This window comes from Equus caballus, chromosome 4 (assembly GCF_041296265.1).
Source record: "Equus caballus isolate H_3958 breed thoroughbred chromosome 4, TB-T2T, whole genome shotgun sequence".
Taxonomy (NCBI): domain Eukaryota; kingdom Metazoa; phylum Chordata; class Mammalia; order Perissodactyla; family Equidae; genus Equus; species Equus caballus.
The window spans coordinates 58,198,343-58,218,326 of record NC_091687.1 but is presented as its reverse complement, the minus strand read 5'-3'; the positions used below and the strand labels follow the sequence as shown (position 1 = coordinate 58,218,326).

At 39.8% G+C, this 19,984-nt stretch overlaps 1 protein-coding gene and 1 long non-coding RNA gene across 12 annotated transcripts in view; one reads left to right on the top strand and one right to left on the bottom strand.

Annotated features, from left to right (window-relative positions):
• The window catches only part of RAPGEF5 (Rap guanine nucleotide exchange factor 5), a 349,321-nt gene that overhangs the window by 273,412 nt on the left and 55,925 nt on the right, over nt 1-19,984 (top strand). For 5 of the 11 annotated variants that reach the window (XM_070264267.1, XM_070264266.1, XM_070264268.1 and 2 more), the window contains 2 exons: nt 6,193-6,311; nt 6,755-6,843. The exons of 1 other annotated variant lie outside the window; for it this stretch is intronic. In XM_070264267.1, the coding sequence (XP_070120368.1) occupies nt 6,193-6,311; nt 6,755-6,843 (208 nt within the window). 11 annotated transcript variants of the gene reach the window in all.
• LOC111773190 (uncharacterized) lies at nt 589-5,629 on the bottom strand. The gene is made up of 3 exons (XR_002807457.2): nt 5,533-5,629; nt 5,264-5,451; nt 589-2,851 (listed from the first exon to the last, which is right to left on the bottom strand). It is a non-coding gene; the product is annotated as an uncharacterized lncRNA (long non-coding RNA).

The following is a 19,984-nucleotide window of genomic DNA, read 5'->3' as shown; positions in this document are numbered from 1 at the left end:
CCTTAACACTCTGGACTCTGCCAGAAAAATGTGCCTACATGTAACAATTTTATATACTTTCAGAGGGTTCTCTGAGTCCCTAAAGCCCATCCATGAACCCCCAGTGACGCTCTTGTAGGAGTTTTGCTCACAGAGCAGCAGGGACACGACGCCATGGAGAATACCAGTGGCTGCTTTATGTGAGTACTTGGGAGAGGAATATTTTCTGTAAGTTAGCATCTTCAGTTACTGTGTTCACAAACTTGAGGGGACGCGGCATTGCAACTTGTGCTACTTATATGACTTCTTGAATGCCATGGCATCAAGCTAGGGGATTCTTTGTGTTTCCATTATCTCTGATAATGGAAAATCAAGCAAGTAGTTGTGACAATTCCAGCAGGCCTGAGAAATCCCTTAGTAATCACTTTTTCTTGTTAGTGCTGATGATGAGTGAAAATATAAATACAGTCAGATCCTCGGCTCAGGACAGTACAAGTTAAGACCTGCTAAACTGTGAGCATCAATTCGTCACCTTATGTACTTTAAAAAAATCAATATTTTTATCGCTCTGTAAGTATTTTCATCCTAAAAATAAATCTTTCATGTGAATAAGTGAAAGAAAAGTTTTATTTAGAAATACCAAAGCTGATCGTGATCACAGAAGTTAGTCTAAAGTAAGTCAAAGGTACCGACCGGTTCTATTCATTCAAAATTCACTGGCAGGATAGAAATGTAGCCATAAAAAGAAAATAAATCAGAGCTACTCGCCCAAAGAATGGAACACAGATGAGGAGCAGAGAAAACTTGGAGGCCTCTTCTGTTTTCATACTCCTGATGGGCTCCATTCAATGGTCCTGTGATTGTCTGATCAAACAGCTTCCCTTCATCCCTCATCCTCCCTCACTTTCATCTGAGGACACATTTATTTTTGCACTTCCTCTGCTCCCCTTCTCCCCACTCATCCCAAATTACATCCCCCTAAGCAAAGCTATGAAGAATCCATCTGGCCCAGTTGTTGGAGTTTCTTGTTCTTCCCACCATCCTTTCAAGAGAAGAGGGAAAGAACTGGTTTCTGCAGATCTGGGGGCTAAATTGTGTTTTTGGGAGAGGGGGGAATTTCTCATTGAACGTGTACAAACCAGGGCTGAGCACCATGGACAAAGGCATAAAGGAACATGGTGCTTTCTGGGAATACACCCCATTCCCCACTTCACTTTCCACATCATTCTTGCACCTACCGAAGCCTCTTCTCTCCTGACGCCTGTGCCACTTGCTTGGGTCATCTTTCCTCCACTCCAGTGTGCTCTCTCACTTCCATTAGTAGCTTTATTATCTGTTTCCTACTTCACCATCTTCTGAGCCCTGTTCCCTGCGATCACTTTCAGGAATATTCCTGTGTATGACTCTCTCATCACCCTTACACGGAAATGCTTTTTATCCTTGACTTCATTAACCACCATCTCCATACCACTCCATACTAATGGCAAGGCAGCATCTTCTGACTCTTGTCAGTGTCCTCTAGCCAGAGATCACCAGGAAAACAGAGTTGAATAAGTTATGTTTACTGCTTGTTGCAGTGAGGGAGACCTCACACCATGGGGAATTCTGGAGCAGCTCAGTATTAAGAGGGTGTTAAGAGAAAAGACTTGTGGGACTTGGGTTTGTGTTAGGTGATTTTGGGGAGGGTTTAAAGAAGCAGGGCTTTTCTCTGGGTTAGATGTTGTCAAGAAACGGTAACTCTATGATTGGACTATCTGTGGGGAAGGAAGACTAAAGCAAAGCTACAGCTGTAATTGGGCAAGAAGCAGCAGCCCCTCGGTATCTGGCTTTTTGGTATTTTCTGGCTTGGCTGATGTCTTGCTTTGTGTTCCAATATGATTACTGAGTGGCCATGTTTCTGTCTTTTTCCATCCTGGTCACAGAGTGGCCTTGTCTGATGTTGATTTTTCATGAAATCATTGATGTTCAATAGGAGAACACCAAGGCCCAGCTGTGAGTGCCAGGCCAGCTCCTGGAGGTCAGGGGCTGCTTTTCTCTTCCTCAGTTTTCACTGCTCTGAACGGCTCCACTTCAGATATTTAACTTCTTGATCAAAGCCTCTACCTCCTTCCTCCTCTACCATTTGCCTCCTCCGTTAGCTCCTGTGGGGACTTGTCCTCGGTCCCTCCACATTTCCCTAGTTTATCAGCTTCTTTCTTGGCTCACTTCTTTCCCTAACCAGATATCATGTGGCGATGAGCTGTTTTCGTGGTCTGTTGACCACTGCCCAGAATCCCTCCCCTTGTCACCTCCTCTTGTCTCCTTTGCCAGCACCTTCTCCTGGGTGGACTCCATCATTCACTATTCTCCTCTAAGATTTCTGAGTGCTTCAGCAGAAAGCCAGAAAACCATAACCGTGTGTTTTCTACCCTCAGCAGTCATCAAGGCTACCTGGCAATCCTTTTTTCCATGACTTTTTTTATCCCCTGTTGCACCCCTCGAAGCCATTTTTCTAGTAATATTCTCTTTAGGCCACCAACTTCACCCTCAACCGCCTCACTCTACAAGATGGTCTCAATTCCCACTCTATTAGGAAGATAGAGACCATCTCGTATGATCTACCTCAGCTTCCTTATTTTTCCTACTTTAATTTTTTTCTAAATCTCCACCCATCCTCTTTCCCATGATCTTCTCTAAAAGGAAGAACTCTCGGGGCTGGCCCCGTGGCCGGGTGGTTAAGTTCACGCACTCCGCTGCAGGCAGCCCACTGTTTCGTTGGTTCGGATCCTGGGCGCGGACATGGCACTGCTCGTCAAACCACGCTGAGGCAGAGTCCCACATGCCACAACTAGAATGACCCGCAACGAAGAATATACAACTATGTACCGGGGGGCTTTGGGAAGAAAAAGGAAAAAAATAAAAAAAATCTTTAAAAGGAAGAAATCTCAATCTTTTTATAGCCCGACCCCTCCACTTGTGTTCCTGACCCTGTTGCCTCTTCTCTATGCCCCTTCACCTCGCTTCCTTTCCCAGCCATGCAGACTCTTCGGTCTGACTCCTTCCCTTCAAAATGAAATTCCTAGGAAGTGGTCTTCCCTGTCTGTTCACTTCCTCCACATTCACTCACACATTAACACTTCTGTTCCCACCCCTGGATCCAAGGTGATCTCGTCATCACTTTTCCTTAGACTTATCATCTTTGTAAACTTGCAACGCATGAGCTTTTTCCTTGAATCTCCTGAGACAGTGCTGTCCAAGTTCTCTTTGTTTTTATTTCTTCATAATCTCTATGAGTAGGTTTCCTCCGTGGCTCTGAACCCCCACATCCTACTCCCTACTTTCTGTGTTTTTTCTTCCTTTGTCCCCATCTTCGTAGTTCCCTTTCTCTCCTGTTGCCCCTTGACAATCTTATCCACTCCCCAAACTGGAATAATTCACGGATCTGTCTCTGTCGTTGACCTTTGTCCAGAGTCATCATTCTTTTTTTCTAACTGCGTACTAAACATCCACAGCATGATGTGCTATCAGTACTAAAACATCAGTATCTGAAACTAGATTCATCAGTCTCACCAGAACCAGTTCCTCTGTACATTTTTGCCCCATGTAGTGACATTCCTGTTCTCTGTCCCTGCAGTGAGCTTTCACTATCAAATCCCATGGATTCTGCCTTTGCACCGTCGCTTGCATTTGCCCTCATCTTAGGGTGCTCACAGAGTTAGCCTTATGTTGTTATGGAGCCTATTAACTTGTCATTTAAGGGCAGGGTACTTAACTTACTCATCGTTGCTTGCCTCTTGGGGTTCAGCAAGTGCCTTACCCAAAGGACACCCTCACTATTTGCTGAAGAATGAATATAAATAAGCATTTTAATGCTTTACTTGCATTCCATGAACTGTTTGTCATTGAACATATTTTCCATCATTAGTTCTCCAGATACTTTCATTCTTAACCAAGCAAACACTAGAATAAAGTTTCATACCCAAAACCTCAACCATGGTACTTCTGCTCTTTTTCAGGAGGAACAGTTAGGTAAAGGTGCATGGGTCAGGAGGCATTAATTTAGCCTTCCTTCTTGAGAGCCAGACTTAATAAATAGGATTATTATGTTTTCCTGGCAATTTTAGATGACTTTCATCTTTCTTTATACATTGATTTTTCTGCTTTTTCTCTTCTTTATTTTTTAACAGGTTTTCAAAATGGAAACTATCACTATGACATAAGATGCTATTGATAGTACATCAATATGATTCAGCTCTTCCCCTGCCCAGCAGAGTGTGGCTGCTCTGTGCACAGCCCTGTAATACATATTAGTTACACAGACATTAGAGAAACCCTTCCCATCCATATGTATGTGCATGGCCCGTGGAAGTTAATAATGCCATATATCACGTGCACGTAGAATGTAAAATGTACTTCAGAATGACAGCAGGCTCATCTAAAATGAGTATGGCTTATAATGAGAGGAAAACCAGGGAAAGATTTTTGTCCTTTCAAATCTGCAGTTTACTAAATTATTTCTGTGTGTCTCAGTATCCCAGACCTACATTCTGCCCCCTTATTATTTTTTTTTTTTTCGGTCAATATATGCCTGTCTCTCCAGGCACCTTATTTCACTTCAGCCATATGGATAACAAAAGAAGCCCTTTGGAGAAATGAAAAATAGCAATTACACATTGGTATTCATGTTACAGAAGTCACACTGCCGTCCTCAGGGAGTTTAACAATGAATATCCAACATTAATTGCCACAGTAACTGCATGTCTGACCTTGCTGAAATGTAATACATCAGTTTTACATAGTAAAATTATTTGCCACTAAAAGATTAAAAAATAATCATAAAATTATATTGCTGTTTAGAACAACTAATATTTTTTGTTTTTAGGAAGATCCTGGAAGACTCAAATGACTAGGTTGCTACCTTTTCTCAGGAATCAGGACACCGGGAATGGAAATCACAGTTTTATCACTGATTGGTTGGCAATTATGACAAGATTAATGCCTTCCTTTTCTTAGGAGAGGGGAATAAAATACATTGACGTCCTTGATAGATCTGTGGAACTGATTAATAAGGCACAAGGACAGAGTATTTTTTATCCATTGGGGGAAAAATATCCTTTTTTTGTGTTTGTACCTAATTATAGGTAGGATTTTCTGCCAGTAGCAGAAATGTGCTAGGAACCCTAGGATGTATTTCCCTTTTTAAAGAGGCAACATCATTTTTAAGATGAAGCCTACTTGCTATCAACTTTTCTTCCTTTAATCTTTTGCTCAGATCCTCAGAAATAGAGAGGCTAAATTTTCTTACATGTATTTCACAGTGCTTTTTTTCTTGGGCTACCTTACTCTTCCTGGGTGTCGCACATCAGGAGAATTTCACGCTACGCACTCTGGAAGCGTTCATCTCTCAGGACCAGGCTGCACACTGCTGGGTCAGCACGGAGCCCGACTCCGACAGCCACGTCAGCGGGCCATGCTGGCTCTGGGCTGTGGAAGCTGTGTGTGCAGAAATGAATGATTGTTCAGCCTTCTCTCCTTTTTAAAACGGACTGAAGTGAAGAAAGTCTGTGCACTCACCCATGACATCCGAATTTCAGCCTAGATGAGATTCCAGCTAGAGATCCATTTTTGCTTGTATTCTGGCAAAACAAGCACATGATAAATTTGAAGGCCATCTCAAGTCGGAGAAAAAAATGAGCTGAATGGGTAGTTTTTTGCTCACCTTTTAAAGTAAGGCTGTGATGTAGATGAATATATGTATGTGCTATAACTACATAACATGGCTTATTGTTTTAGTGTTTAAATGATGTTTTATAGGACCTTCCAATTTTGATACAGTGATTGTTTCATAAGCATTAACCAGATAAAAGAGAATATAGTACACGTGCAATTAGTGTGTTGTGTTTTTTAAAACTTCGAACTTTAGATTCTTTCATTCAAATCGTTCAAGTGGTTTTAAAAACGAACTCTGAATCCCATCCCCACTTTATGTTCTTTCCTATTTCCTCTAAAGTACTTATGTCTCTCTAATGCTTTATGTGTCCGTAGAACTAGAGCCTGGACACTGTACCATTAGAGGGAGATTTTTGAGCAGACTCCTACTTTATTCTGCATCTTTAAAGAAATTACAGTGGACAGCAACTCAAGAGAATGCAGCTTTAGTTAGCTCCTTTTTTTCTTTTTAATTTTCTCTCCCTTTTTCCTTCTTCCATCCCTCACTCCCATCCACAATTAAAGCAGGACGATGAAGTGATGACTGTTCAGGTTAAAGAGCAAGAGCAGAACGTCCTGGTGCTGAAGAAAGTGCAGTGCTGTGGCCCAGCCCCCCCAGCCGGGAGTGCAGAGAGCGACTGGAGGTGAGAGTTTCCACCGAGGCACGCGCTCCTATTTCCTTCCCTCGCCTGCGTTCCCTTCTCTGCTCCATCTCACTTGCTCCCTCTGCCTCCTCTTCCCTCCCTCCCTTTTTCTCCGCCTCTCGAGCGTTCTAGCTGACTGCAGAGCTCTTAGCAGCCAGATGGACTCAGTTCCCAGTGAAAGGACAGAGATGGCAAGATCTTTTAGCATTTAGGGGATGCCTTTGTTACTAGCTGTTCACAATGGGCAGCTCCCGGCTGAGGGTCTTTGACTCTAATTTAGAGAGGAAGGAATCCGCGGCGCTCTCAGACCGAGAGCTGCCCTTGCCTACCTTCGATGTGCCTTATTTCAAATACATTGACGAGGAGGATGAGGATGATGAATGGAGCAGCCGCTCGCAGTCTTCAACCGAGGATGACTCGGTGGACTCTCTGCTCTCTGACAGATACGTGGTCGTGTCCGGGACCCCGGAGAAGATTTTGGAGCACCTTTTGAATGACTTGCACCTGGAAGAAGTCCAGGACAAAGAAACAGGTAAGGCAGGGGGTGTCTCCTCCTTCCAGACTCACATCTGTGGCTGCCCTTGTCAGTATCCTTAGGGGCAAGGCTCCCACTGTAGCTGAAACCAGGGTGGGCTGAAATAGCATATGCTTTGTGCACCTCCCCCTTACCCTCATGCTGTTTTGTTTAAATCCAGTAAATGGACACATGTAGACCCAAGCAGCTGCCTGGAAAATAGCTGTACAAAGAAAATGATACGAAGGCAGGTGTTCTTGTTTCTTTGGCAGTTTTTTTTTTACCAAATCTCACCTAAAGGCAGTTGGCAAGAGGCCAACATTCAATAGCCAGTGTTTAGTGGAAAGAAATAGAAGGAGTCGGGGTTAGCAAGCATTCACCTGGCCTGTGGAAAGCACTGAGCTGGGGGAGGAAATGTCAACAATTAATGCAACTACTCAGCAACTGTAAGCTTAGCAGCAACTTCTGCCTTTTTCCAAGTGCTGTACAAATTGCTGGGGGCAAGCCCGGCGGTGCAGAATATGATACTCGTAACTTCTCAGACCAGAAATTCTTATTCACTGAAGACTTATTGATCTGACTTCTTGTCCTTTCTGCTTATTCTGGGAGAAAAATACCCATTTAGCCTTTTCACACTTGCACTTGTGGAAACACTGCATTGCATTTACAAAATGACCTACCCACACTTCCTTTATCACAGAAGGGCAAGTACTTGCTTCTCTTAACCAGAATTGTAATTTCTTCCAGCCTGGAGCAATTATTCCAATAAATAGGCCTCTGGCTGTAGCCTAAATTCTGTAACTTGATCCCCTGACTAAAAGGCACTTTTTCCTGCGATCACAGCACCTGTAATGCCCACAGTTTGCAATATAGTGACTGCATTAATAAAAGGTATTGGTAGGTTGAATTAGTGCAGAGTAACTCCTTAGGTTTTTTCCATGCAGGAAGGATTGTAAAATGACAGCTTAGGTGCAAGCAGGAGTTTCCTTGTGTCCCAATAGTTTTTCCTGAACATAATTGATGTCTGGCTCTTCACTGCATTATAAAGGACACTAAGAGAAACAAAGATATGTGAAATATATAAGTGGGTAAAAAAAAATGCAAAATGACCCAATCGGTATCCTAGTATAATGTTATTGTTCAATCTCAAAGTTTAAATAGATATCTTATTTGCATATAATTGGGGAGGGAATCAATACTTGTCATTTATGCACAAGCTAAAAGAAAAATGTATTCTTGTGGCATGTGCTGGGTTGTTTTTGTACGTCTATCGATATTTTGTGCATTTGAGCACAATTCCCATGTTCTGCTTCATCAGATATAATTATCATGGAACTGGGCATAATTTTCCATGTACTGATTGCCGGACTGCTTTACACAGGTGGTTTGGACTAGATTACAGGCAAATTATCTGCCCTGAAGAGGACGCCCTTAAACGGGCAGATGTTTTGGGGGATTGAATGCTTTCTTCTTAATAGCACCACAGTTCTATTATACAAGACTTTCGGTCTAGGTCATATTAGGAAGTACAGAAATTATTAAAGCCAGTTTTAGGCCTTACTTGATCTCTTTTTTCTTTCTGTTGTCATTAGTCTTTTTAGAAAGATGGCCTAGGTGCCCACTAACAAGTTCCCACTGTTTAACACTGAGAATGAGAAATCGCTCTGATTACTGTTCCTAATGTCAGGAGTTGCCTCCTGCTGAGACATGGTGTTGTGCATGGTGTCTAGTGGCTGTTATACCGGCCTTGGGATCAAATATGTCACTTTAGCCACGTGCTCAGCACAGCAAAAAGGACAGGACTCAGTGGCTTGACCTGAGCAGGGCAGCAAGAGCCTCTTCAGGGTCAGCATCTCCTCATTCCTACTCATTTCCTTAGAGTTTGTAGAGGACACATATAAACTTCAGATTTTTGCAAGGATACTTTAGGGAAAAAATGGTCACAACTCTCCCTTCAAATAAAGGAGAATTTTATGAAAATGAAAAAGTCAACTTTGAAGAGTGATTGATGTGTATATAATAGCCACACCTAAGCGGAAGTCACATACAGTTCTTCAAAACTTTACAACACTCAGAGAAAATACAACAGAAAAGCCACCCTGTGATTTTTGTTGATAAAATTAAGAGAAATATCATAAATATAAAATAAATTTCATGTGCATATTGAAGAAAAGTGGTTATTAGTTTGAATACGAGATGAACCACATGTTTAAAGTAATTGAGGCCCATTATCACTGACAAAGGTGAATTCTAGTTCTTTATCTTGGTCAGGCTGGCAACCGTCATTATAAAAGGACTGTGTGTGCAAGAGCCTAATAGAGTCGCATAAACATATGGAAGACAGATGGAGGAAAATGAGAAGGGGCTGCAATAAAAGTATACAGCAGCGTTTTTATGTTCTTGAGCACCCCTTTTAGAGAGATGGAGCCATATGGGGCAGGGTGGAGCCATATGGTGGTCGTCTACATGGCCCCAGTGGCAATGAGGAAGAAAGGGTACATGGGAGGAAATAAATGGTCCTGGAGGCTGAGATGAGCCTGCACTGCATTCTTACATTCCTATACCCTCCAGAGGCTGGGGAATATAGCCAAGCAAGTTTTTTTTCCCATCTCTCTCCCACAAAAGTCACTTAGTTGTGAAAATCTAGGTGCAAGGCACAGTGAAAGAGAGCTTCTATATCACAAAGGACAAGTTGAAGTGATTACTAATTGATGTTAACGTGGGAGTGGAGACAAAGTTTACTTATTTGAATGGAATAGGAAGGAGAATGCCAAGGCAATTGAGATAATGTATTCCTGTTGCTACTTGACTCAAGAACAGAATTGAAAACAACAGTTCATATGGTATTCTATCACCAAATCGAACTGAATGATAAAACCAAAAATAATATTAGAGATGCTTAAAAGCAACCTACTGGTGATTTCGCTAAATGATTAGATCCATACAACACTTACCATGCTCGTTTTCATAGTTCCCTATGTGCATACCTTTCCTCCCTGGTGGTACCAGGCACAAGGGGTCATCCAGCGAATATCTGTGGAATGAATGAATGAGTAATTCTTCGTTGTTTAAAATGGAACAGCTATTTGAGTCTAGTAACTGGATATCTGTTTGTGAACATGGAAAGTGATTAAAGCTCTTTTCAAAGATTTCCTTTTCTTTCAAGGTTCAGGTTCTGACTTGAAACATTGGGAATGTTAGAGAAAAATCAAGCAGCTCTATCTTTCATCTTCCCAGAAATAGGGCAGACATCACTGGGCATTCCCAGCCCAGGAGAACTACAAGGAAGGCAAGAAGGAAGAGAAACAAGCTGTGAGTAGAGGAGCAGGGGGATGGAGGAGCAAGTTTGCAGCAGCCAGGCCTGGTCTGCAGGGTGTGCGGTGGTTGCTACTCCTATTTAACCCTTTCCCCTCCCTGGAAAGGGTAAAGTGTTTTTTGCTTAGAGATGCTTCTGAGAATAATGATCTCTCTTTCAAAGCAAGGGAAGAACTATGTGTGAGATGGATTATATAGAGAAAAACCTTATAGATTTTTCTTTCTAAATCTGCATTATGATGTGTCTACCTTAGGGAAAACACAAAAGGAAGTGCTTTATTTGCTCCACTCTTTATTTTCATTTCCTTACTCTATTCATCTTTTTGAAGAAAATTGGCTTTGATTACAGGTTTCCAAGAAAAATAAGCAAACAGAATAGGATAGTGGGACTAGGTAAAGCCTACCAGCTGATTCTTATTAAGCTTGACCTGCTTTCTTCAATGCATGGCTGATTTCTTTACTTCGTGAGGTTATCCTTCAGTGTATTCTATTAATGTGTCCTTGGTGTGGAGCTGTCTGCTCAGCCTGCTTTGATCTGTCGTGGATGCCTCAGTATTGGTGGTTTGCTTTCAGCAGCCCCTAGTAGGTTGAGCATGTCATTGAGGAAGCGAGTATCTTACCTGTCTAACGAGGCAATAACATCTCTGAAAGTACCTGGATTTTGTTATAGGAGTGTCTCACTCAATTGATAGAGTCCAAAAGTTATTCTCTGTTGCCAGCTTAATGGCTTTTTTAGAGCAAAGCACTGATGGAACCTTGAGTAAAGCTAGGACAGGTACTTTATTTTTCATTAAAACTTATCGTCTTTTCTGCCAGCACAAAGCCTGTCGTATGCACTTGATACAAATTTCTTGTGAGGAAAAATTAAGAATGCTTTCTTGTGATCGTTGGAAAGGGAGAGGACAATTTAGGTGAACTTCTTCCTTGATTTTCTTACCTTTTAGGATTTTTGGAAAGATGTTTGGTGCCTCTGCTCCAGGCCGCCTCTTGCAGGTGGCAAGACCTTAAAAACCCTGTAGCAGCATGGCTTTTGCAGGACTAAAACTTTGAGGGTAGGCACAGAAATTTTTAGGTGGTGGTAAGTCTCTCCATGATTTTGTGCAATTAATATGCACGTAAAATTATCTTGTACTTATCTTTTTTATTTAGTTTTATAATGTAACAAATAGACCAGTGGATCTTATCTGTGGCTGCATATTAATAGCTCATGGGGCACTTTTTATAAGTACCAGTGCCTGGGTCCCATCCCAGAGATTCTGGTTCAGTTGGGGCCTAAGCCTTATGGGCTTTAAAAGCTCCCCAGATGATGCTAATGTGCAGCCAGGTGTGAGAACCACTGAACTAGAACATTGACTTTGTCTCCCTGGCCTTTTATTTTTTCCTGATAGATGTGTTCTGAGTTTCTAATAGTTATATATTTGCCTCTGAGAGTTAGGAACATCATTCCCCCTTTACTCTACCTGCCCTCCCCACTCCTTGCCCAGGGCTTTATGTCCAGCCTCATATCCCCTGGTCCCTGCTCTGAAGCCTTTGGAGGCTGAGAAACTAAAAATTTACGAACCTGCACTGCCGGTCCATCCACTGAAATGGTTTTGAAAAAGGAAACAATCAGAGGAGACACAGGTACTGGATACACAGCTGTTTGATTTCTCAACTCTTGGAATGAGGAGGTGATGGTATAGTGAACAAAACCCATTTGGATTTTTGCCAGGGTTCTGTCACACTGCAAAAATCTCTGGGTGGTCTTTAGGTCTCACAGCCAAGAATGCTTGCTTCTGTAAGAATAATGTTTTAAGGAAGGAGAAAACATACATAGCTGAGTAGAAAGGATGCTGGAGTGAGATTCTGAAGGCTTGAGTCCCAGATCTGGGCTCCATTAGGAAACAACCTAAGACCTTGAGCAAGTCATACATGAGAGACGATCTCCAAAGTGTCTTTCATCACTAAAACCCTCCAACTCAGAGGGCTCTCTATAACCCCTTTCCTTTGAGAAAATGTCACAGAACCGTAGAATTCTAGATCTGGAGGAGAATTTACATAGAAAACCTCCAGAACCTTGGGGTCACTTTATGCTGAAATCACCCTCACTTAGCCGTTGCGCAGGTCTTGAGCTATTTGGTCTGACTTAATGTTAGTTTGTATTCCTGCTGCATTTCTTTAACGTCATAGAGCAGTTAGAATGTTGATGGGATAGGAAGCTTGGAATCCAAGATCCAGTGGCCATGCCTGGTGATGATTTAAGTCTGTTTGTATATACCCTTGTCCAATGGGAAACGTTTTAAGAAGTTTTTTTGAGAAATTATGCTCTAACATTTCCAAAGAATAGCTTTGATTTATCACCTAATAGTAAAATCCATTTGCAGAGTTTTATTACCAAGCCATTTTGGGATATTCAGAAAGAGTCTGCTGCATGAGAAAAGTGTAACTTTTCCCCTAGGGATGAAATTTACTACATCTTACCTCTTATACTAGCCATCTCTCTGTAATTTCTTTACTTTTAGCTTTGCACACTACTTCTATAATAAAATATTACAGTGCATTTTCAATTATTCAGTTTCTATATGCACATGAATGAATGCCTTAGAAAAATTTAATTTCTTCGTTCTACAAATATCTTTGACCTCCTATTATGTAGGCACTGTTCTAGATGTGGGGGACACAGCTGTAAACAAAACACATTCCTCACATTCGTGGGGCTTATATTCTAGTGGAGGGAGTCAGACAAAAACCAAAAAAGGGAAATAGTGGGTATTAAATGATAGGTGCTAAATAACCAATATCATTACAAGTACTCATTTAGGATGACTATATCCACATGTCTTTAAAAATAAAGAACCTAGAGGATATTTTAATGTATTTAAAGTATTTTAGAAAATTAACATGAAACTGTTGGTTATGTCCAACAAAGTTCAGAACCAAAGGAAATAGACTTAACTGAAGAAAAAAAAAGAAGTAAAAGAAATTTGGAGGAGGTGTAGCTATCCCAAGGGTACTAGCCAGGGCTAGAAGCCATAGAATTGGCATCCATGGAAATATTCGATATCGGCCTTTTATCATCTTGACCTGTGAAAATAGCTTTCTCAGAGACAAATAACTGGACTCAGTTGCCACTTGAGGTCTTTTTCAGCTTTATGAAACTGTCACTTTTAAATATTAGGTTAATTTTGTTTGCATAGATGAAGACTAACTAAATTCATTAGCGCCAACTCCAGCTGCCCTGGGTGTGCCTCAGATGCAGATGCAGAGTGCCACTGTTGAGTGAAGGCTTGTTTATCCAGATAAAGGGAAGGCTTGAAACAGCTATCTGCAGTGACAACGAAAATCCCTGAAGTACTGTTGAGAGAGAGCTGGAAGTAAAAGTGCTCGCATTAGAATATGGTTTCTGCTCTGCTCTATCATTGTGGTACTATGGATTTTGTTCGTTTTGGTTTGGTTTGGGTTTTTGGCCATTCTGTTAGCTTCTCTCGTAATTACTAGTATGGAGAATGTAATATATTTGCTGACCATAATTGAAGCATTGGGAGACTTTATAAATTAATATTGACAAAGTGATAATTAGAATCTTGTAGAAATTTTCTTCTCAGTTTCCTCATTTATGAAGGCAGAGGATTTAGACCACATGACATTTGAGGTTCCTTCCAGATTTGAGAGCTGGGATTTGAAGATTGCTCAAGACGCCACTCCCTTTAGCCAGACTTCCTCTCCCTTAGATGGATCCTTGTACAGGATAATTGTCTTCATCTAATGGACATAGGAGCTAAGGTAGAAGAAATGAACTAAGCTGCTTCAGAGATAGAGTAATCATTTGAATCTGGAAATGAACCCAGGTGTATTCCTAGCTTTATCCCAGAGATCATTTTTGTCTAGTGACTAGAATCATAGATGAAAGTCATAATTCAAGTGAAAACCTACCATTCAACTCTAGCTATAAACCCCAAATCAGGTGCTTCAGTAGCCACTTAAGAGCATCTAATCTCCAGCACAAAGACCTGTTTCTTGGTTTCCAGCTGTGAGCATGATGGGCACTGGGTGAGCTAGCTACTTCGAGAAGGTTACAAAAGATGGGGGGTGTGGAGGAAGGGTCCTAGTTCCAGCTGATGCTATATCAGAGCACTCATTTGACAAGTGATTAAAAATCAGATTTTGACTTTGGATTTCATTTGAGGTGTTCATCTTCGGAACTAATCTATTCATACCACCTTTGAACATGCAATATTATGTATGGTAACAAGGGAATTGATGCTTTTACACTGCCAGTAGATTGTGGGTTAATTAAACTCTTGTTGGTAATGAAGCAAGGTGAAATGAAGTGAGACAGAGCTGAAGCATAAGGTCATTAACATACACTGATTAATAATGGAAGTGTGGAGGTTGTCATTACAGCATAACCAGTGGGCAAAGGAAGATGTCTAATGGATAAGGAGATAAGTAGGAGTATACAGCATGCTTTTCAGGGAAACAGTCCCTATTTAGAATGAGGATGGATCACTGGAATGCATTTTTTTAAATTGCATCATTTTCATGTTTACGCCACTGATCTCTTCTGGTACTCTGAGTTCAAGTGTAAGTCTAGAGTACACTGGAAACAAACTAAAGTATTGTACAGCTACGGGAAATTAATTTCAAGAGGATCTGCAGATAGGAAATGGAAAATGAAATAGACCAAGGGCAAGAATTACCTTAGAAATTAGATCTTAAGCCTCCTGACTAAGGATTTTGGAAAACTTGGATGTCTTAACAAGAGTTTTTAGTCTTTCTTTGAATACTTTCAAGGAAAGTAGCAACCGCTTTGTGAAGGGTTACGGTGAAGGCCTTGTCCTAGAGCTGGAGGGGAGATAGAGGGTCTCCAAGTTTCCTTCACGCTGTATTCTAAAAGAAGCACGCACGTGACTGCTAGTTTCTGTAAAATCGATCCTGATGATGATTCCTCAACCCTGAACCGTGAGGGGCTTCCCTGTGTAAACTGCAGCCAGTACGAAAAACTTAGAAGTGAATGGACTTTCTTTTTTTAACATTGGCACATTTTATTTGCTTTATTTGCCATATTTACATTTAATTTGCTGCACTTCAAATGCTTTCCCTCAACCTCGGATGCCCATTTGATACTCATCTTTTTGGATAAATGACTGTGAGGAACCTTAGGTATTTCTTTCTTTGTAGTTCAGTAAATTTCTAGTTTTCTAGAATGGCTGCATTATTTGTATTTGTATTATGAATAAAATATTCTGGTTATACTGAAAGTTGCCATAAATTGGCATATGAATTGTCAATTTTCAAAGAATCAGAGTATGTAAAATTACAATCTTATTTTTAAATATAAAGTATAAAGGCCCTGTCTAATAAGTCACAAAGTTCATGTAGAATTATGAGGTCCTAATAGTCTTTGGTTTTATTATTGTATGAATCAGATACTGACTTGAATCTATCTAGTCTGACATGGGATGAAGGTTGCTTTTGAAACACAAATCCTTAATATAACTTGTGTTTTTTCTCATAAAAACAAATTTGAGAAAGATAACAGCTTTGTTTAATTTTCTCTTTATATTCTATTTCCCTAATATATACTCTTTAAGAGTAAAGGCTGCTACTTTTATTTCCGTTCTATCTGTAGTTCTATATCTATAATCTCCGTAGCACAGTTTCTCAGTTAGTTTGGTGCTGATTTTTGTTCTTGCAAATCTTTATCTTTTTTTGTTCTTTTAAAAGGGAAATGGAGTTTTGTTCTTTTAAAAAGAAAATGTTGTTCTCAATTCTTAAGTTTTTAAAACTACCATATTTTCTCCGTGAGTTTTGGGTCTGTTGCATACTTAATATTGTGCTTTAGTAGAAACACTTGTAATTTTGAGTCTACCTGTATTTCCAGAAACTTGTTTAAATGTGTGATGCAAATCAGGCATTTTTGGAGCAGCAAATTGAAAGGAGCAACAGATTCTGAAATTCACACAGAAGAGATATTGTGTTTATAGTGAGTTTGACATCTAATAATTTTAGCAAAACCATAATTTCACTGTAACATCAGCAACTGAAATTACACAAACTGTATTTAAGACAATGTTGAAAGATGAAAAAACTCTCTTTTCTCTCTCTCAGAGTTCTTGTTTGTCATCTCCCCAGACAGTTGATGGATTTAAAGTGAAATCATCAGATGTCCTTGTCTTTATTTTAAAATACTGCGACATCTTCCTGAAACAAAATTTTGCCTCCTATTAGAAAATGAAAACTACACAAGTGATTTGTCTGTGTAAGAGTGTGTACTTCAGATAATCTTATAAGTGAGGAAGGAATGTTAGTGGATGATAATTTGTTGATTATAATCACTGCATGTTAATCTCTCATAGCATGTTTCAATCAAATTATTGCTTCATTTAAAGGGTGCAATGCCACACAATTGCTGTAATTGACAAACACGTGTCTAAAAGAGATATTCTTTGAGTGGGAGAATTTTTGCCTTTAACATGCCTTTAACATACCTATAATTGAGCTTTTCCTCATTTCTCTTTGCAATCTTTCTCCTTAAAACCTTCCCCTCCCATTTCCCATTATCCTCATTTTCTGCCCTTGGGGCTTTCTTGCTCTACAATTGAAACCATTCTTTTCATTCTGTTTGCTGCGTTTTTGCCTCCTTCTTAAGGCTGCTACTTGGCTGGCAGTCCTTCCCTCAAATCTCAGAAATAAATATGAAATTAGACAGAATTGTTAAATATGGGTGAACAGAAAGTATGGAAAACTGAAATATCTTGTTGTAATCTAAATAGTGACAGAAAATTATTTTCAGAGCAATTCTGTATCCTTTTCTGCTTCAGACATTCTGTTCTTGTCTGTCTTCAGCATACAGGATACTTGGTGAATCTTCTAACTTTTAAATCTTTTAATCCTTTAAATGAGCTTCTCTTAGTGTGAAGATGAAAAGTACAAATTAATTGCACTCTGTGTACCTGGCTAGATATTTCTTCTTAAATTCTCAGTCTAAAAATGAACATAGTTTTGGGGAATGGGTGTATGTGTCAGGACCCATGATAGATAGTGGCTCTTATATGAAAGCATCTGCTATTTTCCTTCTTAATACATCCCTTTCAGTGTGCTTTAAAATACCTGTTATGAAGAGAGAGTTACATAGCACGTAGAGCAAATTGGATTTTTTTCCCCTAAATTTTCTTCCTGTCTTGCTTAATATCACATATTTTGTTTTCGTGTAGCAGGCTATAGATATTGTAAATCTAGTGTCACATCATATGTTTTGTTAAGAAAAAAAGAACAGAGTGAAGATCTTTTCATCCTAATTTTGGATCTTCTCTCACGTCACAGTTCAGTTTGATCTGAATTTGAAGGCATTGCAAGCCATTTTCATTTACCACTGATGACTTGTAGAAAATTTTAGTAAGCTCAAATTCTTCTAGTGCTGACTGCCGTACTGGGAGTGTACATCTCAGAATTATGATGATAATTTACACTATTTGACAGTCTTCTGGGCAGAGTGTTCTTTTTTTAAAAAAACACAAAAACAAAAATATGCAAGGCAAATATGTCTTCATCAACACGTTCTAGAAATCCACGGTAGTGAGATCAGGATAAATTCACAATACTTATCTTTCCTTAAATGTTTCCTTAAATGCTTTTGTTAATTGAGAAACTTGAGAACCAGATCACATTACTGATCATGTGTTTGAGTTTCTGAAAATTTTCTGTGTGTATGCATTATTTGTAATTAGGCATGGTTCCGTATAACAGGAAAATTTTAACAGTGACTTGAACAGTATAAATATACTTCTCTCTCATATGAAAATAAATATGGAGAAATGCAGTCCAGGCCTGGTAAGGCCACTCTGAAATCAGCCAGGACTGAGATTCCTTCCACCTCTTTGCTCCATTTCCCTAGAGTCTGACTATCATTTCAGGGACCAGGATGGATGGCAGCATCCCAGTCCAGGCAGCAGGATGGAGCAAGTCATGAAGAACACATATCTATTTATCACACATGGCTCTACTTTTGTCTCATGGACCAAAACTTAGTTTTGTGGGCATATTTAGCTGCAAGTGAAGCTGGGAAATATATTGTTTTGTTCTTTTTTTTTTTTTTAAGATTTTATTTTTTTCCTTTTTCTCCCCAAAGCCCCCCGGTACATAGTTGTATATTCTTCGTTGTGGGTCCTTCTGGTTGTGGCATGTGGGACGCCGCCTCAGTGTTGCTCAATGAGCAGTGCCATGTCTGCGCCCAGGATTTGAACCCACGAAACACTGGGCCACCTGCAGCGGAGCACGCAAACTTGACCACTCGGCCACGGGGCCAGCCCCTGTTTAGTTCTATTTTTTAAAATATCTGGGAAGCAATATGCCCCAGAAAAATCAAAGTTTGATTCCTAAAAGAAAGGAAAATGGCATATAATTTTATAAGTGGAAGTTCATGTTAATTTGTTTTTATACTTTAGACTCAAGGCCATAATTATATATTTCTGTTTCTTCAAGGAAATATAAACATACTGTGATTTAAAGCGTTGTATAATCATTTTTTAAAAAGCCTATAAAAGTGTTTTGGATTAGCTCTTATGTTCTTCTCAACAAGTGAATATTTAGAATAATCTCATGTATTCTTAAGATGCAAGGTTTACTTAACTGTAAGTACGTTTCTCATGTCTGATTTGAGCCACTGAATCCATGTTTGAGAATTCTACATCTTTTACTCCAAAAGTCTCCCTAGGAGGAATTAGAAATATTTTTCATAAAATGAATCAAACATATACTAAGATATTTCATATGTTACAGCTTTGAAGAGGTTTTTTTTTTTTTTAACAATAGCACAAATTAAATTTGTTCTTTAGGAGTAGCTTATCGTATATAATTGTATAAATTCTGATCTTATATTCTTGGTGATATTTCAGAACTTGCTCATTACATATCTGCTTTGTGGGTCAAGTCATCATGAATCATCTGATTTCAATGCTAAGAGAAAGGCCTAAGGATGTTCTTACATGTGGGAGTAGTACATTTATTTTAAAATGAAACAACACTGACTTATTAGAATTGTCTGAGACCAAGGAGCTTGTATGAGTGCCGTTAGCCCAAAGGCGAAAATATCTTGGCCAGTGGTAACTGATACCTGTTTAATGGCATGTTTACCCAGATGTTGGCCTGATAGGTGCAGATGATAACTGAGTGAGGGACAGCCAAGACCTTGACTTGAAAGTCAATTCTTTTGATTTAGGAAAGAGTGAACAAAATATAACGTGACTAATGGCTTTCAATATCTGTAATGTTTAATACTGAGAAGTTTATTTAGAAGGAAAGGAAGAATTTTATGGTTTGACCTTTTAAAACAATTGTTTTAGTTTCTGCTTTTACATTTCAATTTTTAACAATATAAATATGTATAATTGGCCACCAAAACATCTTAAAAGTCCACAAAAGGTATTTGTGGACTATCTTAATCCTTCCATGATATTGCCAGTTCTACCTTTAGAAAAGTAAATTGTCCAGTCTCTTATATCTATTTGCTATGGTCAGGTGTTCACTAGAAAATAAAAACAGAATAAAATTTGAGTAGGAATAAAGGAAGTCCAGCACGCTGGCGCATAGATGGAAAACAACTTTGTAGGCATGTGTTTGGCGATTCAAGGCCAATGAAAAAGCCAAGTTCCTGTATCAATGGCGCTTCATCCCTTCCAAACTCGAGATTCTGTGACTTTCCTGCCCTTCTTCTCCCCTCCCCCTGATACAGACTATTTGGATCCGCCTCCTAGGAGATAGGCTCAGCTCACCTTGGGATGTAGGCCCCTTGCAACATTAACTTTCTGGGGATCCTTGGTGGTCATTCACCTTACTTATCTCAGCCTCAGTGTCATCATCTCAC